General features: G+C 56.3%; 2 protein-coding genes across 17 annotated transcripts in view; one reads left to right on the top strand and one right to left on the bottom strand.

The window, feature by feature from the left end:
* Positions 1-2,714: 2,714 nt before the first annotated feature.
* C19H3orf18 (chromosome 19 C3orf18 homolog) lies at positions 2,715-11,209 on the bottom strand. 2 transcript variants are annotated; one of them, XM_004018435.6, is made up of 5 exons: positions 10,907-11,209; positions 8,931-9,292; positions 5,866-5,891; positions 5,198-5,345; positions 2,715-3,960 (listed from the first exon to the last, which is right to left on the bottom strand). In XM_004018435.6, exons 2-5 carry the CDS (start codon positions 9,162-9,164, stop codon positions 3,880-3,882), a joined length of 489 nt encoding a protein of 162 aa, XP_004018484.1. In that variant the 5' UTR covers positions 9,165-9,292; positions 10,907-11,209; the 3' UTR covers positions 2,715-3,879. The 2 variants fall into 2 exon arrangements, with proteins under 2 accessions (XP_004018484.1, XP_011955412.1); XM_012100022.5 differs by having other exon boundaries at positions 10,802-10,996.
* A 1,484-nt stretch (positions 11,210-12,693) lies between these two features.
* HEMK1 (HemK methyltransferase family member 1) overlaps positions 12,694-26,143 on the top strand; it is a 35,048-nt gene continuing 21,598 nt past the window's right edge. For 9 of the 15 annotated variants that reach the window (XR_009597448.1, XR_006057074.1, XR_009597442.1 and 6 more), the window contains exons 1-10: positions 12,694-12,740; positions 14,809-15,192; positions 15,488-15,579; positions 15,871-15,964; positions 20,399-20,530; positions 20,840-20,904; positions 21,181-21,230; positions 22,101-22,209; positions 23,060-23,155; positions 23,312-23,425. Coding sequence is in view for 7 of the 15 variants with exons in the window: in XM_060402523.1 (XP_060258506.1) it covers positions 14,983-15,192; positions 15,488-15,579; positions 15,871-15,964; positions 20,399-20,530; positions 20,840-20,904; positions 21,181-21,230; positions 22,101-22,209; positions 23,060-23,155; positions 23,312-23,425 (962 nt within the window). In the remaining 8 variants the exon portion in view is untranslated. Of the gene's footprint in view, positions 12,741-14,808; positions 15,193-15,487; positions 15,965-20,398; positions 20,531-20,839; positions 20,905-21,180; positions 21,231-22,100; positions 22,210-23,059; positions 23,156-23,311; positions 23,426-23,584; positions 24,001-26,143 lie in introns of those variants that run through there. The other 6 variants (XM_027957593.2, XM_027957592.2, XM_042236166.1 and 3 more) reach the window with 6 other exon arrangements.

Below are 26,143 nucleotides of genomic sequence, written 5' to 3'. Positions count from 1 at the left end.
GAGATTGTGCTGGGATCAAACCAATCAATGGTGACAGTTGCTTGGACCAGATTCTGGCCCTTGAGGTGGCCCAAGTCCCACTGCCAAGGCCCTTTCTGGCCGTGGTCCTATGAATGGCAGTGGAGAACCCTGATTTGGCCCTCCCTCCGTGAGCTTGTCCACATACCCGGCACGTGGTAGGAGTCCAATAAACCACACTTTATTTTATTTTATTTGCTGTTTGCTATAGATTTTTTTAAAGCTTTTTATTTTGTACTGGGGTCTCTGACATGGGTCGCATTCCCTGGTCCGGGGGCTGGGAAAGGAACCCCCCTTCCCAGACAGCCCTCAGCCCCACCAACCCACTGTGTTCCATCCCCCACCCCCTTGGGGCCTGGGAAAGAGGAGACCCCCTCACTCCTTGTCTCCCATCCCGCACGCTTGCAGCCCACCCTCTAGCTCCTGGAGGTACTGGGGAGGGGTCTCCCCCCCACCATGGGCACAGGCACCTGATCTCCCACTTGTAGAATCAAAGTGCCTAGAGGACAAGTGGGCGGCGGGGCCCACTGCCAAGGGCAGACTCAGGCCCAGAAGGGATGGCCTCGGGCACCATCCCCCGCCAGGGGGTCGTTGTGTTCCCCTCCCCCTCCGCTCCTTGCACGTGTGACGCACACACTTCTCACTCACCTCTCAGCATCTCTGGCCTTTCAGGAGAGTCCTCTGTATGACCATGGGTGCCCGTGGCTAGAGCTGCCCCCTGTCCTGAGCCCTCAGAGGCCAGGACAGTGGCTCCTGGGGTTCCCTCAGATACTCAGCCGAGGCCCTTCACCCCAAGGCTGCTGTGGGGTGCAGCCAGACAGGACAGGGTGGCAGTATGTGCTGCCAGCGTCTGAACACCCCCAGGCACACTGGACCCTCCTCCTGCCCTCTTTTTCATGTAGATGTGGATGTAAAGATACAGACATAGAGTGTGTGTGTGGATACGCATCAAACACACACACACTCATCCTTTCTTCCTGTTTGACGTATGTTCCCTCCCATCTCAGCCGGCACTGCAGAGACTACGCTGGTGCTGCCCTCCCCCAACCCCCAAAGGGTGGAGCTCAGTGATGTTTCTGGAAGGAATCCATTACAAGGTCAGACTGCTCTACAGGAGTTTCTGGGCTCACCCCCACAACTTCCCTCTATATTCTGAAGGCGTCCCTGGCATCTGCCAGCAGCCCAGGCAACAGGATTACTTATCCACTTTGACTCGAAGCTGACACTTTACTTGATTAAACAAGATGGCCTCCTCTGCAGGCATCGGTCCACGTCCACCCTGGGACCACCCACTGCGAACTGCCGTGGCTTCTGCCTGAAGCCCTGGTCACTGCCCGAGGGGAGGCTTCACATATTACGTGCATGCAAGGGTGGGGGGCCAGGGAGCAGCTCCCAGGCCCCTTTGTAACAGTCACCACAGGAGCAAGAACGGCAGCCCTGTGACACTGTCACACCATCTGTCTGGTGAGGGTGGTGAAGAAAGTTCTGGTCAACCTGTTAGGCCATGGGCACAAGGACACGTCACCAGGAGCCTTTTATCCCAATGTTTATTGATCCCATGTTCTATGGAAGGCCTGGGAACTCTGGGGGGAATTTGGTTTTTCTCCAGGACTGAGAAAGAGCTAGAAATCAGAAGGTGGGTGGAAGGGAAGAGGGGGTGACTGTGAGGGGATGAAAGGGAAGGAAGTGGCTCCTGTCACCCCCAGAAAGTGGTCCTGTGTCCGTCACCTCGCCAGACCCACCGGCCGGGACTGGGGCCTGGGGCAGGCAGGAGGAGAGAATGGTGGCGGGTTCCTCCTGGAGCCCGCATCCTGGGCCCTGGGCCCCGGGGCCCACTTTACTCCACAGGCACGATTTTAGGGTCCCTCAGACCTTGGTTTTCTGTGGCTCTCACCTTCTTGGGCTGAGGGGCTATCCAGCTAGATGGGGGTGCATAGCCCACGCACCCAAAACCCTCACCCTCGGGAATCCTCTGCCAGTCTGCTGAGGGAAGAAGACCCCTCCACAAGACCAGGGTCGTCACCAACAGGGCCGGCTGTCTGACCCCAGTGTGGGAGGCCCATGGGGTGCTTGGGGGCCCCATTGTCACCCAGGGCCCTGTCCAGGAGTTCCTGCCTCCAGCTCAGCCCTCCACCCTGGGACTGGGGTTCACCCTTCCTGTTTCTATTTATGCCAGCCTGCAGGCTCCGTTCTTTAGCGGAGGGTCTGGATGTCACTTAAAGTCCTGGTTTGAGATTGTTCCATGCTAAACCGTGCAGTCCTGAGAAAACAAGGGCATTTGGTCATCCCAGTGACCAAACCCTTCAAACCCTTCTGAGCCCTGCAGGTGGGTTCCCGATCACCCACCACTACAACCCTGTACTTTGGAAAAAAACACATTATTTTTTTTCTCTTTTGTGTTTCAGACACAGGTTCTATGGGTCTCAAGCCCCCTCCCTCCTCTGGTCCCATAGTTCCTGTCCACTTGGCTCTCCAATCAAGGGGATAGCAGGCATGGTGACACATTCCACAGCTGAGGTTCAAGGCCCCGGAACAGCCTTGAACTCAGCACTAGAGGCATGTCATTGGACAGATCAAGGAAAGACAGCCGGGCTGCCTCCTTAGGGCTGGGATCCAAGCGACACCCTCTCCCAGCCCCTCACCCATCCCACCCCTGCTGGGGTTTCATATCCTCAGTGTCACAGGCTCACACTCTCTTTGTGTAAACGTCTTAATTACATCTTTAATGCTCTCACATGGAGATGCTGTGAGTTAAATTACAGTTTCTGCGCATCCCAAATTACCCGCAGCCCTCCAGTTGGCTCCAATGCTAACGTATTTATAGCATCTAGAGGAGGAAATAAATCCAGAACCTTCCCCACGAAGGCCTCCTAGGCCCTCACATCCTGAGGGTGGTATTTGTCCAACAGAGGGTTCGTACCTGCCGCCTTCGCATCCGCTCCAACCAGCGGAGGACAGCGGCGACGAGGCTGGGCAAGACGGGGCGCAGGCATGCTCCTGTGCGCATGCGTGCCCTGCGGAGCCGCGCCAGGTTCTTGGGGTCTGGCTTGACCCAGATGCCCCAGACTGGCAGAATTCCTTCGGGGCGCAGGGTGGGCAGACCAAAGGTGATCAAAACCCAGACTAGGTCTCTTCTGTTTCGCAAGGGGCCATCCCCACCCTGTTTCAGGCAGTCAGATCTTGCAACCCGTGACCGCTGCCCCCAGACCGGCAGCCTCTATCCCCAACCCTGGATCCCCAATAAACACTAAGACAAGGGGATTGTTCCCGAAGCTGGTTACTGGCTCGTAGAGCCCGGTGAAGAGACGCAGTGGGCAGTGGACCCTTGGCTCCGCTTCTCCTCTCCTTCCAGTCCCTGAACGCTGATGGCAGAGAAGGGGTGGCCCGCTTGATGTTCCTCTACGCGCCTTGGGGTGGGGGTCAGTGGGAGGGTGGAGCCAGTGCGGGGGTCTCCATCCTGCCCGCCGTGCTCGCCCAGGCGCGCGTCTGCAGGTGGGCACGGTGATGTACATGCAGGGGGCCTTGCTGCGGGTCTGTCCCCACGTCCCTCCGCGCCTGCTCCCCCGTCTCCCCTCCCCCGCAGCTCTCCCCCGAGCTTGGACCTAGCCCATAGCCGGCCAACGGGAAGGGGTGGCTGGAAGACCTCGTGGATCCCCGTCACATGGACAGACCTCCTCCTGGCCGGGGGGCACTGGGGAGGCCCCTTTTAGAGCCTGGAGAGTCAGCAGCTGGGTCCTCAGAACAGCTGGGGCCTCGGCAGGGCAGGTCCTGAGAGTCGGTCTTAGTGATCTTGGAGTGGGTGGCTTTGTGGGCCATGCAGCGGATGTCTTCATCAGAGGTCCAGGCCCATCCACCGGCTACTCATGCGTGGATGGCATTGGCCACATCGGTGAACACCAGCCGACTGGGCCTCTGCACTGGGCCCTGAGAGGGGAGCGTGGTCTGCACAGAGACAGTCGGGGCATCAGGGACCTTGACTGAGGCCAGGCCCTCTCTTACCCAGTCACCTTCACCCTCTGCTGCTTACTTGCACTTGGCACCCACTATGCCTTCTGCCTGGAATGCCCTCCCATAAGCTCAGCCAAGAAATATGACCTGACTCAAGTGATTCCTCCCATGACTCCTCCTGACAGCCATCCCCAGCTCATCTTACCTTCTCAGCCAGAGGCAGCACTTTCCCTGGGGTCCCAGGATTAATTACACAGGTACCGCCTTCTCCCAGCAGAGGGGGCTCACCTCTGTACCCCAAGCCCCAAAGCTGCAGCACAAGGGCTGGCACAAGGGGGTGCCCAGGAAACGACTGTCAAATGGTCAGTCATCCCAAGAGTTGGGTGGACAGAGATTCTCAGCCCAATATTCTGAATATCTCAAAGGGGTGTGAGTCCTGATCCAGGTACACAGAACTGGTAGCCAAACCAGAGGGTCTCTGACTCCCAGTCTCCACTCTTCCTGAATCCAGTCTCCCAAAGCTGCCTCTGCGGGGCTAGACTCCTTAGCAATCTGTGGGATCAAGGCCAGGAGGGATGCAAACAGGCATCATGGTCCAGAGAGGCCAGGTCTCTCCATTGGGCTCTGGCCCCCGGACATCTCAGGGACTGCTGGCAAGTGGCTGGGCAGCCCAGTGCCTCTGGCAGGATAACCACACAGGTACCCAACTCTGTGGATACGGGAGGTATCTGCCCAGGGTCTACACCTGCCTGGGGTCTGCCAGTTACTGGGAACCCACTGGTCTACTCAGAGGTGCCAGAATCTGACCCCAGTGAAAACTCGCTCAGCATGCGATCTCAGGAAGCAGAGGAACCCAGGGTCTCAGCCTCCCAACATTCCCTCCTGCCTTCCCCCTAGTTTCAAGGGTGCACCCAAGGCAAGAATCAGGGTATTTTTTTCACTTGCAGATGAGAAAACTGAGGCTCAGAGAGGCCAATGGACCTTCCCAGGTGACCAGGTGATCAGGGGCAGAGCCGGCTGGACCCCAAGGCTGCCCCGGCCTGGCTGTGCGGTGATCTGTGGGGGGCCAAGGAGCAATTCTACCCGTTTCTAATCCAACCTGACAAAGCCCATATAGCTGCCACCTGACCACACGGCAGGTGTTAGAAAGCTGCCCGGGAAAGGACAGAGGGTGGGGCGGGAGAGCCGCGAGTGGCCTGTGGGCTGGGTGGAGGAGCCTGCCAGCGCCCACCTTGCCCTGCATGGCCTGCCCAGCGGCGGCGGCCTGCACGGAGGCAGCGTCCCGCCCATGCTCCAGCAGCTCCTGCTCCAGTTCGTCTTGCTCCTCCGTGGGGTCGAAGTTGTACATAGGCATGAGCTGGTGGCGTAGCTTCTCCAGCCTGGGGGTGGGGGCAGAGAATGCTGGGGGCCGAGCAGGCCCTTCCCCTCCCACCAGCCCTCCAGGCCCTGCCTGCGGATCCACAGACACAGTCCTATTTATGGTCCTAAATTTTTCCCTGGGATTCAGTGAAAGACATTTCTGCGCACATTTCTGCCCCTCAGATGGGTGGCCTGGGACTGAGAGTTACCCACTCCTGGGACCAGATGGGGCCAAGGGTCACAGAGCTGTCATCCGTGGGGAGCATGGGGACTGCCTAAGCCAGGGGCTTGTGTGGTCCACAGCCTCTGGGGGGGCCTGGGGTAGGGAAAGGGGAGTCAATGGCAGCAGGGCAAGGGTGGCTCAGCTCTCCCCAAGGGAAAGTGGTCACCCCCAATCCTGAGTGGGCAGGAGGGACCCTGACTCCCTGACTAGGGAGAGGGACCTTCGTGGTGGGAGGACTCTCCTTCCCCACCCGCATCTCTAGAGTCCAGCCCAGCACAGCCCATGGGCTTCGGTCTTGGGGGCAGCCAGGGAGTTACCTCTTCTTCTTCCTGATGTACAAAACCTGCAAGAGAGGGAGGCAGCATCAGATGGCCAGGGAAGGAGTCCGTAGGACAGGGGACACACGGAGGCTGATGAATGGGAGGCCTCTAGGACCCCTGTCCTCAGTGACCCCATCCCATGGACACATACCTCCTACCCCATTTGGCATTTACGAGATGCTGCAGAGAATCAGAGGTGGGGGGCAGCCCCGCCTGGGAAAACCACAGTCAAGCCTGGCCTGGGGACTCACGGGCCCACCCTGCCAGTACTGACAGCGGCTCCAGCCACTCAATGCCTGCCTCAGCCTCCTCAGGGCTGAAGTGTGTGGAGGGTGGGGATGGGGAGGGGACTTCAGCACACCCCATCCTCTCAACTGTCCCCAGGCACAATACTTTTCCCCATGTATAGGTAAAAAGTACAGGCGACAGGCAGAGGCCAGACTTGGCAGGGCAGTGGCTCTGGGCAAGGCTCTGGTCTGGGTTCCTGGGGTTTCCGGGCATGTTGATGGTCCTCAGTGGAAAGGGGTTGAGGAGGAGGACCTGAGGCCCTAGACAACAGCCCAGACCAAACTCCTGAACCCTGATGCTGGAGGAACCTAGGAAGACCCCTGGGTCCTCACCCACCATTGTACAGACTTGGAGATAAAGGCCTGGGCAGCCTGAGACAACATCTGGACCCAAGAGCTCCGGGCTGGAGCAGGAAAGCCTGGTACAGGGCAGTGGGGGCGAGGGAGGAGGGGGGAGCAGGCAGGAGGAGGGGAGGAAAGAAGTAGGGAGGAAGGGGGGACGGGGGTGAGACACGGGTGACCACCTGGGCAGGGACCCCAAGAACATCTGCCACCATCTTGCTCATCCCTAAACTGGTGTGTTTTGACTCCCAGGAACATGACCACTTCTGCCTGGGGGAAAGCCCTGTTCCAAGAGTCTGTCCTAAATCTGCCGTGGCTCCTATACTCTTGGTGGCTCATTCACAGCTTGAATCTGGTGTTTCCAGCCTGGCCCAGAGCTCCTCCTGCTGCTCATTCCTGGGGAACGCCAAAGGTGGAAAGAAACTGAGGTGCCCCTTGCTCCTCCTTCTACCCCCAGGATGTGAGCAGGCCCCTTGCTTTCCTGTGAGTGGGAGGTGACAGGAGCTCCAGGTCTCTGGCCCAGCCCCTGCCTGCCCTGAACCAGCAGCTCCAGCCCCAGTGGTCTGCACTCCCTGCCCTGCCCCATGGCCTGTGATACAGAAGGATCTTCAAGAGACGCTAGAACCAGTCTCCACCCTTCATCCTTGCTGCTCCTTCTGCCCCAAATAATAATACCTTCCCCCAACACATCTTCCTTTCCAAATCTTTCCCACCCTTCACTGTCGAGCTGCAGCCCCACCTCTTCCAGGAAGCCCTCCAGCACTGCTCCTCTGATGTGAGGCACACTGCCTGGCACTGATTTGCTCCTCCTTGTGCACAGCATGGCCTGGCTCACGGCTGGCATGAAGGCAGATTCCCTAGTACTCAAGGAACCTACCTCTCTGGACCTGGCCCTGGCCCAGGAGCTGTTTTCTGCCCTCCACTGCCTTTGCCCCATAAGCTCCCTATCTCTCTGCTTTGGGACATAAAGCCATGCACCCTGGCCCTCTGAATGTGCCTCCAGAATGAAGAGTAAGGAAGTCTTCCCAAGTTCCCAGGATGAAATCTTTGGGTCTAGCCCCTGCTTTATCCCTGAGGTTCTGGTGGCTCTGCCTGTTTAACCACCACGTGGGTGCCAAACATTGGCCTTTTGCCTTGCCCCTGCCCCAGAAGCCTGTGCAGGCCCTGGCCTTGCTCTGTGTGCTATGTCCTGGCCCTGCCTGCTGGACAGCAGTTGCTCCCTGGCAGCGATCCGGAGCCTGTGGGGCCCATATGGTAACCATGGTTTACCAGCAGCTCCAGCCATGATGGACCATCCACAGCCCTATTTGTCAGAGCAACATGCTCCTAGGTCTTAGGCCGGCTGTCAGAGCCCGTGAGGGGCAGCAGGCCAAATGCCACCATTGCCGGGCCTGCTGGGGGACCTACAGTGCACCCCTGCCCTTCCAGGTTTCAGTTTACGCACTCTCCCTGGTGACATTCTGAGTGTCCATGCATCCTCTTAAAGAGGGAGTCCATGTCTTTTTTTTTGGCTGCAGGATCTTAGTTCCCAACCAGGGACTGAACCCGGGACCATGGCAGTGAAAGCACCAAGTCCTAACCACTGGACCACAGGGAATTCCCAAGGGAGAGACCATATTTTCAGCAGCAGATCCCAGATCTGGAAGCATTGTATCCACTCTCAGGGGGATCACCTGGAGCCTCAGCCCAGCTCATCTCTGCCCTGATCCCTGTCCCACTCTGCCCTTCCTGTGACACTGGGGCCAGGTCTCCATTGTGAGGTCTCAACCCTAATGTTGCCTCCTCAGCTGTCCCTGACCACCCAGTCTAGGAAGGCCCCCAATCCCCACCCAATTCCCCAAGCCAGTCCGTATGGACTACCCTTGGCACCTTTGGTTGTATTTATCTCTCACTCCCTGTAAGAACTGCAGAACCTTTTCTCCCTCATCCCTGTGGTCCTGAAGGCTTGATCCAGGGCAAGTGCCCATGAAATAATTGCCGAGTGAATGAATGAACACTGCCAGCATGCTGCTGTGCCCAGAGTATCCTATCCAGACCCTGCAGCCCATGATCTTTCCCAATTATCTTCTGGCCTCTACTCCTGTAAGGCCCCCATGCTCACTTGCCTCGCTGTCCTGCTCACTGCTCACAGAGCCTGCTGTCTGCTTCCACACTTCTGCCCATCAAGACCCTCCATCTGAAACATCTGAAACATCCTCCACCCCAACTCCTACATGGCCTTCACGACCCAGCTTTTTTTTCTTTTTCTTCTGATTGGAGGCAGCCCCTCTGGTCTCTGGGCCCCCATATAAACAAATCCTTGGGAAAGGGAAGGATTGTACTATCACTAACAGACCATTGTGTTCTGACTAGATTCTCTAAAATCTAACTGCTGATCACGCTTCTGCCAAGTGACAGCCATGTGGGCCAACCCCAGTCTGCCCCAGCTCTCACCATGGCCACAGTCAGGCCGATGACAGTGATGATCCCGAAGGACAGAAGCATTGTGCCCACGCCGGCGGTGCCACCAGCCACATCAGGGATTCTGGTGTCATTAAAGCTGGTGGCTTCTGGGCTGAGGGTGGTGGTCTCGGAAGCTGGCCCGTCTGAGGCAGGCTCCAGGTCAGACTCAGAGGTGGGTGGGTGGCTGCTGATCCAGCCCCGAGCAGATGGGATCCTGGAGTCCATGCTGATGCTGAGAGACTGCTTGTGGTCAGCCAACCTGCCCACTCACTTTTGACACCGAGGGTGTCCCAACCTGTGGCCCCCACTACCCATACAGGGGGCCACGTCCTTGAAAGGGAGCTCCGTGGGTGCTGGAAAGAAAAAAAAAAAACAGAACAGGGGGCTGAGGACGGGACTCTGTGGTGAGACAAAGTTCCCCTAAGTTCTGAAGGCACAGGGGAAATCAAAGTTTGAGGGCAAGGGAAAGTTCAGGGACCATCGGGATATGTCTTCATATTATAGATCCCACTTGCATTTAGGGACATGAAAATGAAGCCCTGCCCCCTCTTTGTGGGTAAGATGATCACAGTGATCATACTTGGAAAATCTGAAAGGTAGTGGGGAGGCTTGAAAGAAAAAGTCCACTCTCCACCCCAGCCCCTACTCCCCACACTCTTCAACTTCATACGTCCCACCCCCTGCCATCCCTCACCTCCTGCTTGGAGAAAACAAACAAACAAACAAACAAAAAACTGCAGCTTTTTCCTTGCACAATGATCAGACAAGCCTGTCTGTGAATTCTGGTTCAAGCTACTTAACTGAATGACCCTAGGCAAGTCAACCACCTCTCCCTGTCTCAGTTTCCCTGAGTCTAAGCTGTAGGCATTAAGGGCACCTCCCTCACAGAAAGGGTGAGAGGGTCACTGACATATCAGAATGAAGTAGTCCCTAGAAATGACTTAGCTCAGACAACCCTTATCCACAGTAAGCACCCAGTAAGTGTAAGCTCTTCTCACTCTGGTCACTCCATTTGGGAAAGGGGGGCCACAGAAGCCCCTGCACCCACTTTGCTGTGTGTCGTCCAGCCCGTGCTTGGAAGGAGGGCAGGGACAGGTGTGGCAAGGCCAGAAGACAAGAAGGAGAGAAAGGAGTAATTCAGGGCCTCTGATGGGCTTTCTCTGTAGGCTCTTGGGTCCCTGGACCCCTACAGGGGAGCCAGAGGCTGCCAGGGACCAGGAGACAGTCAAGGAGAGTGAATCTTCAGAGGTAAGAATGGAGCTCCCACTCTGAGATGACTTCTCCTACCCTTCCCTCTTCCCTTGGGAGCAGAGGGTGGGCGATATGCCCAGTCCAGGCTGTGACTTTGGCCTTCCCAGGCCAAAAGGCCCTGGATAAGACGGAGTGGGAAGAAGTCCCAGCCAAACTGCAGAAAGGCAGGCCTAGGGAGAGGAGGAATGCACAGATCATGGCTGCATACACACGCTGTGTGCCAGCTCATGGGTATATGTGGGATGCCTCCCATATGGGTGCATGGGTGTGTGTGAGGTGGGCACACACACCCAGGATGGCCCCTTAGGAAGGGGCAAGGCTGGCACAGAAACACAGGATGGGAGAGGCTCATCGCCGCTCTCTGTCCTCTGCCTCTAGGTAGGCTGGGCTTGTCAGGAGTCCCAGGTTCTTTCTTGGTTCTGCCACTGACTCCGAGATGTGACCTTGGGCCAGACCCTTAACACTTGCTCTGGGGCTCTGTTTATTTTTCCTTCCAAAGGAGGGAAAGGGCCCTGCTCATCACTGTTCAGGACTGTCTCACGTTCCAAAGGGCAAGAGAAGGAATGGGGAGGAAAAGGGTTGGGCGCTACGACCTCCGAGAACCCACATACCGTTCTCCACCAGGTTCATCATTCCTCGCTACTCCAATCCCCATCCCCACCTTCGTCCCTCTGATTCCTCCATTCTTGCACAGAAGCGGCGACCTCAGCACTTACTTAATCCTCTCTGGGACGCCGAGCTCAGCCGGAGAGGTTAGGGGTGGTGGCGACCGGCAGGAGGCGGGGGCAAGGTTAGGGGGAAGACCCCCCAGGTCCTAGGGTAGGGGGCGGCGAGTCCGACCCGACGTCCGCCCTCCCTGGGTGGACCTCCTGGGCTGTGCCTGTGACGTCGCACCGCCCACAGCAGAGCGCTAGCTCTGCCAGCCTGGACAGGGACAGGCCGGGCCGGGACCCACCGCGGGGGTGGGGCTGAGGCCAGCAGCCTAGCGTCTCCGCGATGCTCCAGCTATTCTCCTCCCTGCCAGCCCCGCGCCCCCGGCCCCGGATTGGCTGTCAGGCCCAGAGCCGGCTCTGCATTGGTCCGCTGGCCTGCCGCTCAGATCTGGCTCTGCCCCCAGCGAGAGCGGGAGCCGGGTCGCAGTTCTTGCAGACCACTGCTCATTCTCCCTGGCCCATGTAGAATCGCGCGGGGGACTGTGGGCGGCCAGGCCTTTCTTAAGGACAGAACTCTGGCCACCGGCTAGCCCAGGCTTCACCTCCACCCGGACAGACTCGCGCTCCCCAAATGCAGGTGGGCGCAGGTTTGGGGAGAGCACCAAACTAGGAGTCCTTGAGCCAGCGTTGAACTCTGGCTGGACGCTCTACTAGCTTGGTGAAATAGAGCAAGATGCTTCTCCTCCCTGGCTCTCAGCTTCTTGCTCAGATGGGCTCTGGTGTGAGGGCTATTGGCAAACGGTACCCACCTCTGGCTAGAAATGAGGCATCTTTCAGAGAAATAGGGAGATGGGATGGTATTATTATTGGAGAGGAATTACTGGGCACCTGGACCCAGGAAAACCTATATATACCCCTCCATCCAGAGTGCGATCACCTCTACAATGAGGAGCTTTCAGATACCTTCTAATTCTCAGGTTTTCATAGGAACTTATGGGGATCGCTTTTTAATAGCTTGTTACAGATACAGATCCCCGGGTCTGGGACGGAGCCTCGGAAACTGTATGTTTAACAGTAGTTTAGTCAACAGTGATCTAGTTAACAATAGACTCGAGGGCAGAGGGGAGTGGCATTGGCAGGCCACACTTGAGAGACCCTGCCATGAATTTTATAAGAGGAACTGAGGCACACAGAGAGGACCTGGACAAAGCCCCCCCCGATGAGTAAGGATTCAAACCCTGGTCTACTAATACTTCCAATTTAGAGCTGCCTGCTCCAAACCCTAAAACGGGGTTAGAGGGTCAAGAGCGGCCCTGGGGTCCAGTCGCCACCTGGTCCTGGACACTGGTCCTGTCCAGGTCCTGAACACTGGATGCCACTCCTCAAGTTAGTGCCCGCCCCCAACACTGGGCTACACCCACGTGCCGCTCTACCCGTACAAGGTCTGTGTTAGGCCACGCCCCTGCGCATAGCGCCGGATCCCTTGAACTCCTGGCCAGCTGATGACACGCCTCCGTTCGGGCGGCCTACACAACTCCGGAGTCGGTACCAGACACCGCAGGCTAAAGCCGTATTCCTGCTGTGACCTTCAGGAAGACTGGGGAGCAACCTTAACACAACGCCACCCTTTCCTACCGTGCGCCTGCGGAAATAGTGTGCAAAGCGTTCATACCCACCCCGCCGCCCCTGGCCCGCAGGGGCGTCCGAGGTGCAACCCAGCGGCTCTAGGAACCCTGGAGCTGGTCGACGGAATCCACCCGAGCCCTGTCTCAGTTGAACCAACCCCGGAAGCAGAGCCTCTCGGGAGGGCGCTCACATCCGGGTTATGCACATCCGGGAGTCGAACCCGCGGCAGTTTCTTCAGGATGGCGGGAGAGTGGAGTAGCCTATTGGAAAGGTATGAGCAACACCCTCGAGACGTCGAGTTCTTCAGAGTGCTGGTAGCCTTCCTCAGAAAGTCTATGTCCCCGTTGTACAGATGGAGAAACAGGCTTGGTTAGAGGCAGTCTTTCCGTGAGAACTGGGAGGGAAGAAGCTGCGCCTGACTTCAGGCCTCCCCTGCTCCTTGGGCCGCACTCTGGTAGTCAGAGCTGCCTCAGGAGTCCGAAGGATTTGTGTCTTGCCTGGAACGGTTACTAGCTGGGTAGCTTTGGGCAGGTTGCTTCCCGTCCGCAGTCTTCTTTTCCTTGCTGCTTGTCTCTGAAGAGCGGCACCTAACAGTTGTTTAATAAAGGCTAATTTGAAACCAGGTCTTTGTAAGAGGAAAGGAAGCCACTGATTTGAAATCTTCAGCTAAATGTGTTGGTGATATATAATATAATTTGTGATATATAATGTAATATAATATATATTTTAATATAAAGTTAACAAAAATTGTCATCTAAAAGTTATTTATTTGTGTCTTTATTTTTGTTTCCGCTGGGTCCTGGGTCTTCCTTGTTGTACTCAGGCTTTCTCTTGTTTCAGTGGAGGGGGGGAGCTTCTCATCGTGGTGGCTTCTTTTGTTGCCGAGCACAGGCTCTCGGGCGTGCGGGTTTCAGTAGTTGTGCTTCGTTGGCTTAGTTGGCCCATGGCATGAGAGATCTTCCCTGACCAGGGATTGAACCTGTGTCCCCTGCACTGGCTGGCGGATTCCAAACCACTGGACCACCAGGGAGGTCCAACAAATTGTCAGATTTTTAGTTGGCAGTTTATGCTGGTGTTTAGGACCATGGGTTAAATTGGATGGAGGGATGATTTTCAGCATACCAGTCAACGATGTGTATGTGTGCTAAATCTGTTTGTGTCCAACTCTTTGTGACCCTGTGGACTGTTATCTGCCAGGCTCCTCTGTTCATGGGATTCTCCAGGCAAGAATACTGGAGTGGGCTGCCCTGCGCTCCTCCAGGGGGTCTTCCCAACGCAGGGATCCAACCTGCGCCTCTTACATCTCCAACATTGGCAGGCAGGTTCTTTACCACTAGCTCCACCTGGGAAGCCCGCAAATCAGTGACAGTACATGCTAAATGTCGGAAGCAAAACTCCCAGGCAAAAGCAGTCTTCTCCCCTAGTAATACTAGTTAAGAGCATTGACTCCCTCTGTGTGTTGAGATGCCTCCCAGGCCCTTGACATTCATTGATTGAGGCACTGCTCACCAGGGAGTTTGTGTTATTTCTTTCCTCTCCTGTATGGAGGAGGAAACTAAAGCTCAGAAATAATGAGTTTCCCAAGGTCACATTCTCTGGGTCAAATAGATCTCTCCAAATGCGAAGCCTGCAAGCCCATTTATTATCAGGGACTGAACCATGGATTCAGATCACTTGAGCCAAAGACCTGAAGAAAATATCACTGACCAAGGCAAGAAAACTCAAATAGGTGGGTGAGGGTATAAAATGGAGTCAGTTCAGTTCAGTCGCTCAGCAGTGTCCGACTCTTTGCAACCCCATGAATCGCAGCACGCCAGGCCTCCCTGTCCATCACCAACTCCTGGAGTTCACTCAGACTCACGTCCGTCGAGTCAGTGATGCCATCCAGCCCTCTCATCCTCTGTCGTCCCCTTCTCCTGCCCCCAATCCCTCCCAGCATCAGAGTCTTTTCCAGTGAGTCAACTCTTCGCATGAGGTGGCCAAAGTACTGGAGTTTCAGCTTTAGCATCATTCCTTCCAAAGAAATCCCAGGGCTGATCTCCTTCAGAATGGATTGGTTGGATCTCCTTGCAGTCCAAAGGACTCTCAAGTCTTCTCCAACACCACAGTTCAAAAGCATCAATTCTTCGGCGCTCAGCCTTCTTCACAGTCCAACTCTCACATCCATACATGACCACAGGAAAAACCATAGCCTTGACTAGACGGACCTTAGTCGGCAAAGTAATGTCTCTGCTTTTGAATATAGGGAACAGCAAAGTATGCCCTCTCATAGGCAACAGGTCAGAGAAGAGAGTCCCGCGAGGCTCAGCTGCTGCTCTGATTCTCCTTCCCTATTCCAGGGCAGCCGCGTCTGAGGACCAGCCATACTGAGGACCCAGAGCCTGTGACCACTCCATCTCCTTCCAGCTGAGGCCAGTCACCATCCTCAGCAGCTGACATCACAAGAAAGACTTGGGCACCTCGGGGAAGTATTCAAGGGATCCTTTCCCTGAGACGTGGAGCATCAGGGCAGAATGCTGAGGGCCCTCCTCTCTGGCCTGGGGTGGAGGAAAGGCATTTGGGGCTGCGCCTTCAGCTCATGGCAACCCCATCAGCCTCCAGTTGGGTTGTTGAGTGCCACTGAAGTGGTCAGCCACTGGACAGCGGTCTTTGAGGAGAAGGGCATCCCTGAGGCCCGGGAATCCAGTGAGTACATTGTGGCTCATGTCCTTGGAGCCAAAACAGTTAAGTGCAGTGTTGGGGGGGGGGGGGGGCGGGAAGGGGGGGGGGGGGGGCCCCGGGAAAGGAATATCCAGCCTTTTCCACTCCACTGAGAGTGCTGAGCTGAGAGTGGTGGGATTTTTCTGAAGGAATGTCTTAAACAAATACTTAAGTCATCCATCCAAGAAACTATTACAGTGTGTGCCAGGCACCAGGGCTTCAGGGATGACCAGGGTGGCCAGTGTTGGACCCACCGGCATCATCAACGAAAGAAACCTGGGTCAGGGGAGCCAGCCACTCATGATCTCTGTGGGTCAGTTTCAGAGCCTGAGGCCAGGACTTTGGACCCAACCCCTAACCCCTTGGCAGCTACAGTGTATCCAGGAGTTGGGTAGCTACCGGTTGCAACGGTGAGTGCCATGGACCAAACCTGAGGGCTCTGTGTGGGGAGCAGAGTTCAGCTTCCTCCAGCCCCACCAAATTCATGGTCAAGGAGGAAGAAAGTGTCCAAGGACTCGGAAGGTATTGGGATGAGGGTGATGAGAGAGGTAGTAAATAGAAAGAAGATGGGCTTGGTTAGGAGTTCCAGGGCACAGGAGGCGTGACCCTACCTAACACCTTTGGCCACAGTGGTATCCCAACCGAGACAGGGCCCTGTTGGTCCATTTGCTGGCACTGATGATCACCTTCCCCCTCTGCAGGATGCCTGTGCAATACATCCTTGGTGAATGGGACTTTCAGGGTCTCAATCTGAAGATGGCACCCCCAGTTTTCATCCCTAGGCCAGAAACGGAGGTAGGTGTGCCCGCTGGACTAGACAGGATGGGGTGAAGGGGTTCAGGGTGCCTGTCTTGTCCCAGACTTCCACCAGGGGGCGCCGGGGCCCCATTATTGCTATCCCTTAGAGACAGTGCTCTTCCTGACTGGCTGGATTGGTGGGGCCAAAAGGAAAGAGGTCTCTTGCTGGCCTCCTTGATTGTCATCACTTCCCAGGCCACTGTCCAGCCCTTGGCTGTCAGTGGCTCACGATGGCCCAACTAGTGCTGCCCACCAAGTGCTCAGCCTATTCCTGTCATTTCCCTAGGAGGTGTCCCATGGGCCCATAGCCAACTGAACCCGTGGGAAACAAGTGCCTCCTCTTCCTCAGGAGGCAGGGGGGAGTGGAGAGGGCTCCCGCTGAACACCTAGAAGCCTGGGGCAGCTTTGTGACCTCGGGGAGCTTACCACTCGCCCCCTCTGGACCCAGATAATGAGAGGGTTGGGCTTCCAGACCAGGGAATAGTTCGAATCCTTTTACCTTTTCCATCCACTTTCTAGTCAGATCGCTGCCTGTGTTTCTCAGTTTACTAGGACTGAGGAATGTGTGGTCCCAACATGCTTTCTGGAGGTGAGGCCCCTTAATCCTGGGAGAAATGCTTTCTAGGGTATTGGGCTTCCCCTCACCTTGTAGTGGCAGAGCTGGGAGCCAGAGAGAGCAGAACAGGTGGCAGGGTAGCACAGTGGGGGTGGATAGGCAAGTCAGAGGGCACCAGGTTCTGAGAAGAGGCACACCCATTTCTGGGGAACCTCATCCACCTGCTCCAGCCAGGGACCCAGAGCCCCTCCTCACTTTCCTAGCCTCCCCGTCAGCCGAGGAACCCTCTGACCCCACTGCCCTCTACATCATGTGGCTGGGAGGCCAGGTCCTCACCTTACCGCCCAGTGTCAGGGCAGAGACAATAGGGAGTCTGAGACCTTGCTGAGGTCACAGGGCTGCCTGGGCAGGGGGCATGAGATAGCACTCGGACATCCTGTCTCCTGGGTCAGGGCCCCTTCCCTCACAGGGGCTGCCCCATCTGGGACTGGATGAGCTGGGATGGGTGCAGAGCCGGAGCAGGATGGGCCTGCTACCTGCAGGCTTTGGTGGGGGGGAGCAATCTGTCGCTCCTCCAAGTGTGTAGCATCTGGCCATGAGGTCACTCACCATCCCCTGAGGCTGCCCAGGGTCAGGGCATTGGAAGGAAGCTACCCCGATGACTTTTAAGTCCCTTCAGAGCTGACCTGGCACCAACTGCATATTTCAGGGTTCTGAGTGTTGGGTGTGGACTTCCGGTTCCCATGTGGCCCCCCCCACCCCCCGCCTTTCCTGGGTGGATCTGGGCCAGGAGAGTGGCTCTGCTGTCAAGGGTGGGGGAGGTGAGGGAGAGGAGGGAGGCTGCGGTGGGGAGGCCAGGTCCTTGCCTCACTGTACACACATTTCTCAGAACTTGCCAGGTTGCCCCAGTGTAAAGCCGCATCAGGGGGTGCCTTACCAAGAACTTGAGAGGACGTGGCCTGTGGCGAGGACTGGGGAGAATGAGTGCATGGGAGGGGCCATGCTGCTTGTGTTCTCTCCATCCTTTAAAGGTGGTTTCTGATGATGGGTGCAGAATTCTGAAATGCAGAGTTGTAGGCGGCATGTGGCCTGACCAGTTGGGTTTTCCCTGGGGGTGGGGAGGTGCTACAGTCCCCAGCCTGGTGGCATGTACAGTAGGAAACCCAAGGCTGGAAGCGTGAACTGTTCCTGCCCAGCCTAGTGGGGTGTGGTAGGCTCAATGCCCTGTCTGTGATTAGCTTACAGGAGGCAGTGCCCCCTTCCTGGGGCTGCCCCATCAAGAATGTAATGCCAGTGTGGGTGCTCCTGGCACCCAGGTCCTGCTGAGGCCTTGGCCCAACCTCTTGAGGGCTGTGGAATCCTGTGGAGGCAGTGGCTCCTGGCAGAGCCAACAGCTGCACGCTCTTTGCCTCCTTCCCACGTTCCCCTCTGCTCCCGTCCTGCTGTATTCTTGGATTCTTCCCTTGTTCACCTGGAAAAGGTGCCCTGCGCCTGTGACCAGCTCGATTTTCAGTTCTTCCAAGGAGCCACCAACTCTCAGATGAGGAGGCACTTTTCTAGGTGAGAAAGAGAGTTTCTGGACCTGTTAAGAGTGATCTCCACCCCTACCCACTGTGTCTCAGGTGGTCCTACAGCCAAAATCATCCCTCCATAGTTTGGAGTGTGAGAGAGGCAGAGGCGCACTGGCGGCCCAGTCTCTCAGATTCATACCTTGCCCAGGGTAGCCATTCACACATGTGGTGTGTGTTTCTGAGGTCGGGGTGTCTCTGTGAGGTGGCTGGCCAGTGTGGTTGACTAAGGGGTCATTCTTCAGCCAGGGTAAGTCTATGGCCCGGAAACCAAGAGAAGTTCACACTCCTGACAAGTTTCATCTGTCCAACTGGCTGCTCAGTACTTGGTCTCACCACTGAGACCGCAGCCTCCTGGCTACAGCCCTAGACTGCTGTCTCTGTGCTGGCCCCAGTGCTATGGACCCAGCTTGCTACCAGCACTCCAGTTCCCCAGTGGTGCCTGGTACGGGGATGGTGGGAACAAGTGCGGGGAAGCCCTTTCTGGCTGGAGATGGGCTGTCTCACCCTTTGGTAGCAGTTTGGTGCAGAAGGGGCTTGGAATAGGAAAGGTTGGACCCACTGGCCAAGTTCTACCTGCCTTGGACTTGCTACCCTGGGGGCAGGTGAGCTTTGCTCCTGGGTTGAGGTGCCTGGGAGGATGAAGTACTTCTGGGGACTCAACACTGAAGAACTTAAATGGAAAATGGGTCTGAGTGATCTGGAGCCCTCTGCCCTGTTGGGCGTAACTGTTGACATTGAGACTTGGACGGACAGAGGAGTCTGAGGCTTGGAGGGTAACTTCCTGCAGCCACTGAGAGCTTGCCCAGCCCTTGGGGAGTAGCCAAGAGGTCTCTCTGTGGACCAAGCTCTGCCCGTGTGGGACACACTGGTGGGATAACCCCTGGGCTTTGCATTATGGAGCATTTAGTCTGGCAGGAGAAGCACACCCCACCCTAGACCTAGGCCCATAGTGAGGAAAGTTACGGGAGAGAGAGCCCAGGGGAAGTGGCTCTCTTTCATATGAGGGAAACACCCACTTCCTGACCCCTCCCCTCATTCCCTGAGCCAACACTGCCTGGAACTCCAGGAGTCCTCAGCCCCCAAGGAGCCCTCTCCAGCCCTCTTCCAGAGGACAGGTCCCTTTGAGAAGGGACTGTACTGCCCTTCTCCTACTCCATGCCTGGCTCCTTGAGCCCCCACTCTACTGCTGTTCAGAAACATTTGGGCCAGTGGGCAGCAGCGGCCCTTCACCCTCACCTTCATGCTATATTGGTTTCCATCCACAATCTGCAGGTGGCAGATAGGTGAGTGAGACTTGAAACTGTAGTTTCTAGAGTGACAGTGTCTGAAAATGTTGCCTTGCCACCAAGGCAGGTACAGTGTAGTTAGGCACCTCCTACTCTGCCATGCCCACTTATCCCATGCCCTGTGTATGCCACAGTCCCCTTCAGATACAGGGCTCCGGTAAGGCTGTATCACCCCCCTACCGCAACCCCTCTTGGAGGGAATTCCCTGTCCCTTTGACCGTGGGGCCTCTGGGGAGGCTGTGAGGAAGCTGGGGACACATTGGCCCCTTGGCCACCATGAGCTGTAGGCCAGCCTCCTGGTAAGACCTTGACTCGTGGGCCTCAGTTTACTCAGTAGGGTTTAATTAACAGATTAATACAGGGAATGTTCTAGAAGCAGGGCCAGGCGCAGAGTGGGTGGCCAGGGACCATCAAGTATGTTTCTTAACTTTGGTATAAGCACAAAACAAGAGGCTATCTGTAAAGGGATTAGCTGGGGCTGACTGAACACCTATGGTGTACCATGCATGGGATCAGTGCTTCATGAATGTGCTTCTGTTTAATCTCCATTTGTCCCCAGTGAGGTGTGTTATCCTTAGCTATGCTCCTATTGTGGAGAAGGCAATGGCACCCCACTCCAGTACTCTTGCCTGGAGAATCCCAGGGATGGGGGAGCCTGGTAGGCTGCAGTCCATGGGGTCGTGAAGAGTCGGACACGACTGAGCGGCTTCACTTTCACTTTCATGTGTTGGAGAAGGAAATGGCAACCCACTCCAGTGTTCTTGCCTGGAGAATCCCAGGGTCAGGGGAGCCTGGTGGGCTCCCATCTCTGGGATCGCACAGAGTCGGACATGACTGAAGCGACTTAGCAGCAGCAGCAGCATGTTCCTATTTACAGACAGGGAAGCAGAGACATAGACAGACAGTGACCTGCCCGTAGCCCCAGCTGACATGAAGTTCAGTCTGGCTTTGGTCATCCCCCTCCTCCATTCACACAGGGGCAGATCAGCACCCACTCTGAGATCTGTCTGCCTTGCAGGAGCTGGTTGAATGGGTGCTGGAGGTGACCCAAGGACCCCGTGTGGTGGGAGCTGAAAGCAGCCCCCTCATCTTGGAGGTAGGCTGTGGATCAGGAGCCATCTCCCTCAGCCTGCTGAGCAGGCTTCCCCAGGTGAGCCCCCTGTGCATGGGTAGACTGACTGGTACTCGCTGCCCTTCCTGCTGATCCCTCCGCCGCCTCTCTGTCAGAAGCACTTAGGGGAAAATAACGGGATGTAGGAGGAAGACACCTGCCCCGGCCCACATGGCCACGGCCTCTTAAGTCCCATGCCCTTTCCTCTGGCCAGACTCTGGCCGCAGAGAGGGAAAAGCTATTGAGCATTACCTTCCTCTTCTAGTAGAGGGTTTGAGGAGGGCTCTGGTCCCCAAGCCTGGCCTCTCTCAACATCCTGCCTCCCATGTACCCTTGTTCTTGCGGTAGAGCCGAGTCATTGCTGTGGATAAGGGAGAAGCCGCCATCTGCCTGACCCATGAGAATGCTCAGAGGTAGGTGGGCTTGAGGGCAGAGGGTCAAGGTAGGGGCGTCAGATTTTAGGGCCTGATCTCAACCCCTGTCTAGGTATTAAACCCACTGACCTTCACACCCAAGAAGGAGGAGGCAGTGAGGGTGGCCTGGTGTAGGTCCCACAGGGTTACAAATGGACAGTGGACAACCAGGTTTCTTGCTGGTCCAAGAAGGGTTTAATCTCCCAAGACTTTGCAGCCAGGGGTAGGAGTCTATTCCCACCCACCGTGCTCACCTCTCTCTTCCTGTCTCTCCAGGCTTCAGTTGCAGGACAGGATTCAGATCGTCCCCTTCGATGTGACCTCAGGTACCTTTCCCACTCCTCTTCCCTGGTTGGAGATCCTGGGTCCAGGTGCTGCTGGCTGGATGAGGCACTCTACAGAGATGGAGGGAGGGTTTTTCCCACCTTCATTCACTCACCCACACACACAATCTCAGACCAACCCTTGCTGAGGACAGGCAAATCCCCTTTGCCTCCTGGGCTGACCTGACCCATGAAGGAACCAGCCACAAGGTCTTTTTCACCTTTCGTATCGTCCATAGTGAATGAGTTTAATTAGGGCTTGCTGTTGTCAAGAGGTAAGCAGAAGCTCTAGAGAAATCCTGAGGACCAAAATACTTGAGTGTCTGCCTGGCCCATACAGCGTGTCCTGGGAGTTCTGGCTTCATTTCAGATTCTGTCACATCCCCACAGGATCCTTGAGCTTCATGTACTGTCTCCATGGAGCATGGCACGTGGCACAGGATGGGGCCAGTAAACAGCCACTAGAAATCAACTGGCACAGGCCAGGCTTGCCCTCCATATACTCAGTCTGTGTTGGTTTTGAGGCAGAGTGTGGCAAGATGAGTGGGGCTACAGAGAACAGAGGCTCTTGCTTGGCCAGGTGGTCAGAGATGGCTGCCTGAAAGTGGCACTTAAACAGTGTTGCTTGTTGGGGAGATTTTTTTAACAGGAAAGAGAGAAGTCAGGGACACTCCAGGCCATGTCAGAGCATATACATTCCCACCCAGGCTGCCGGCCGGGGTCCTAGGACCCTAATCTGCAAGTGTAGTTTATCAGGTCCAGAGATAGTGCCAAGATATGTGACCTGGGGAGAGGGATTACCCAGGGGTCACAGTGCGTGGATCTTCCACCTTTCACCTTCTGTTCTCTGCCATGTGTTCCCTTTGACCATAGTGGAGAGCTGGGCACACCTTCTATCCTGGGGCCCTGTGGACCTGGTCGTCAGCAACCCTCCCTACGTCTTCCACCGGGACATGGAGAAGCTGGCTCCTGAGATCCTCAGGTGTGGGGTAGACCAGGGAGGCCAGGCCTGAGGCCTAGTGGAGTGGGTCTGCCCTGGAGGACCACACTGGGAGGGATGCGGAGGCTGAGGGGCTGAAAGGAGCAGTAGTGCTGAAAGAGAGCCTCACTCTGGAACCCACAGACCTACTTGGGTTCAGCACCTGCCTTCCCACTTAAGACCACTGAACCTCTCTGAGCTTGGTTTCCTGCCTCTGAAAGGGGACTGACTGGTGGAACTTTGTTGGGCCAGGGGGCGGACTCGGTGATGACTAAGATCGCAGACAACAGTATACGATACTTGGAAGGTGCTTGGATGGGTGCACCATTTTCCAGAAGACTGAGGCCTAGAGACGTAAGGTGACTTGTCCAAGATTGTTTGGGGGCTTAGCTGGAAAACTGGGACTATGACCCTACTCCAGGCTTTTCACTGAGGCATCCTGCTCTCAAATGGGCTGAGAACCAGGGGTCGCCCAGGAGCCTCTGGAGGAGGCCATGGTAATGTGTGTCAGGGTGCTTCCTGGCTTCCCACTTCCTGACTCTTAGGAGTGATTAGTGCCAGCTCTTGGCTTCCCCAGGCCAAGAATAGGAACACCATTGTGGGGAGACCTTCTTGCCCTGAGGGCAGTCAGTCAGTGGGATTTGCTGAGCATGCCCAGCACTGCTCCATTTGGGGGATGCCTGTGGAGGGGAGCATTGGAGCTGCCACCATTTGGGGGCCTCTCTCTGGGACCTCAGACTTTGAGCCCAGAATATAAGTTCCATAGAGCCCTCTATGGAAGCCCTGTTCAGCTTCTCCATACTTTCTAGATACCTCATCACAGGCCCTCACCTCCCACTGTTTTCCTCTTCAGATATGAAGACCCAGTAGCCCTGGATGGTGGTGAGGAGGGCATGGACATCATTACCCACATCCTGGCCCTGGCTCCTCAGCTCCTAAAGGACTCTGGGTATGGAGGGAGTGTCTCCTGGGTCTGACCTCTGCAGCCTTCTCCCCGCCGATGTGTACTGGGCCTGCTTTGGCCGTCACCCCTCCCAGCTCCGGCAACCCAGAAGTGCAGGTCCAGCCTTGCCCAACTGAGCTGACCCATTTCTCCCTCGCACAGAAGCATCTTCTTGGAAGTGGACCCACGACACCCAGAGCTCGTTGGCAGCTGGCTTCAGAGCCAGCCTGACCTGTCCCTCAATCTCGTGGCTATGCGCAGGGACTTCTGTGGGAGGTGAGACTCAGCCCTGTCCCCAACCCCCATGGACCAGCCATGCTGGTCCTTCCACGCTGACCATCATAGCTCTGGCCGTGGGGCAGGTGTGTGCTTCCCACTCCCTGCTCATTCACCAGGGCCCAGGTAGTAACTGGCTGCTTGTCCCTGTCTCTCTAGGCCGCGGTTCCTACATATCAGGAGGTCTGGGCCACAGTGTGGTTCCCCTGTGGATGCCTGGCCAGGGCGCCAACCTGCCAGAGTGCCTGGCTGACATTTCTACCAGGAATGCTACTTGGAGGGAGGTAGATGGTGCTGTCCAGAACCCCAGATGCTTGTGGCATTTCCCACGGCTCTGTGATTCTCCATGCTCCGTGATTTCTAGGAGACTGGGGAATAGGAGCAAGGGTGGGAGTGTCCTTCCTGGGGCAGCAAAGGGCAAGGGCGCCCACAGTGCAACTCAGGAGCTGAGCAGACCTAGGTTCCCAGTCTGGCTCCATCGTGTCAGTGTGACCAAGGCAGGTTGCTGTGTCTTTAGGGGAATTGCTCTGGGGATGTTGGAAGATATGGCCAATAAAGTGGCAAGAGACCAGCAAGTGGTGGCCTAATGTTTTGTTATTGCAATGTGTAGGTCCCCTGATGCCTTGCCCCTAGGCTCTGCTGGGGGTGAGAGCTTCCTTCTGCCCTAGCAGGTCTGGCTGGCAGGCCCCAGCTGGTGGGTTTGTGGGTGGCAGTGTAGAGACAGGTATGTGTTTGCTCTTTCTGGCCTTGAAGCTGGGATGCTTGGCACTGAGTGGCTCCCTTCTGAGGGCTGGCTTAGCCATTCAGTGGCTCGGGTACACTTAACACACCCCCACAGCCCCCCCCCCCCCTCCCCCCACGCCCACTGCCCCACTGACTGGGCCTGGGCTCTGAGCACAAGAACCTCATCTGAGCTTGAGCTTGGGGATGGCGCCTGCTTCCTGGAGGGGGCACAGCCGAGGGGCCTTGCTGTGCAGTTCTAGGGTCACATTTCCACATTTACTTAATTGAAGCCTTGAGCCAGTGAGGGGTGCACAGGGCTTGTGTTTGCTTTTTATTTCCATAGTTTCTAGGTAAAGCATTCCTTCCACCTCAGCTTTGGGGTTTCTGAAAACCCCTCCATCCCTGGTTGTAGCTGGGAAGAGTGAGAAGCTGAGCCAGAGTGAGACCTCCACCCTAGCTCTGGTCTGCAGACGTGTGATTTCCAGGAGGCCTAAAGGCCCAGCCCTTCTGTCAACAGTGACAGGAAACCTCCAGGCTGGCAGGTGCTGGTGTTAGCTTGCATCAGAGGAGGTCTCGGGGAGCATGGCAGACTAGGCTCGCTCATTCTGTTGAACTCCCTTTCCCATCTGCCCAGCCCAGTCATTTCAAGGGCCTGACCTGGTGATGTGGTGGCCAGAGGCAGTGTGATCTGGTAGACAGCATCCTCTGATGAAGCCAGGAGGCTGGGTTCCAGGGCTGTGTCTTGCAGTGGGACCTTCCATGTGAGAAACTGGCTCTTCTGGTTCCAAGGCCACTGCAAGGTGGCAGCCTTTTATTGCTGTCAGGCAGGTGAATTATATAGCTGGTATCAGAGGGCCCACTCCCAAGAGAAGACATGGCCTGCCTGAGTTCCTATGATGGGAGGAGGCCAAGTGGCAATGGGAAGTTAGGTCCCTGCCTTGGGGGAAGTCTGTTTGCTGGAGTCACACCTGGCCTGAGCGACTCCCTCGCTGGTCATGGTATTTGCCTTCACAGAGGCCACACTGCAGTTCCTAGCAGCAGTCTGTCCTGCTCCTTACCCAGCCTAAGCTGGGTGGACCTCAAGGTGTCCATGGCTTCCTTTGAGGAGGAGCCAGAGACTCCCCTTTAAGACTGCTCCAGAAGTTACCTGGAAGGGTGAGGTAGGCTTTCAGAGCCCCTGTGTGCTCCCAGACCTCTGCCTACCTCAGCGGTATTGCCCTTCCTCTCCTCCTACCGCTGTTCTTTGGCTCTTGCTGTCTTCACAACATCTCAGGGTAGCTACCCTGACCTAGCAGTCTGTTGCCTCCTTATCCCACAACCCCGGCTTCCCTGACGGTCCTACCCTTCTGGCCTCAGGCCCATTACCGAGGAAAGGCTTTGGCAAGTATGTGGACATGGCTTCCCAAGAGGACAGAATGATGCCGAGTGAGAGTGTAGGAGCAATTGGGGTCACTGAAGCAGGAGGCACCCTTGGGGAGAGCTTCCTCCCATGAGGCCTGAGAACCCTGGGAAAGAAGTTTGTGTCAAGTGAACCTCGGACCTCAAGCCTGCAGCCACTGGCTTGATTGAAACTTGGGCGTTGAGGTCCAGTGTTGGAGCCACACCAGCCTGGGTGCAGAACCTGGCAACTGCCTGTCACTAGGGTGTGAGGGGATAGGTGACTTCCCCTCTCTCAGCCTTAGCTTCCAAGTCTAAGAAATGGAACCAAGTGCTTTATCTTAATATGATTTTGAAGAGACCATGGGTTGTACTTTTCATGGGGCACTGCGAGTGCTTTCGTTGCCTTTCTGGGAGGGTAGAAATAAAGAGGGCCATGTACCTGTGTGTGTGTGTGTCCTGTGCTTGGCACCTACATGAAATAGGCAGAAAGACATGGCAGTCTGGAAAGGAGGGAGGGCAGGGATTTCAGTCTTGGGCTCTTGACTTTTCTCTGCCCTCTGGAGATGGAGACACCAAGAGGCTGGTGGCCTGGCAGCCAGATCTCCCCTCAGTCTC

Source organism: Ovis aries, chromosome 19 (assembly GCF_016772045.2).
Source record: "Ovis aries strain OAR_USU_Benz2616 breed Rambouillet chromosome 19, ARS-UI_Ramb_v3.0, whole genome shotgun sequence".
In the NCBI taxonomy this organism is placed as follows: Eukaryota; Metazoa; Chordata; class Mammalia; order Artiodactyla; family Bovidae; genus Ovis; species Ovis aries.
This window is presented reverse-complemented; position numbering and strand designations above follow the sequence as displayed.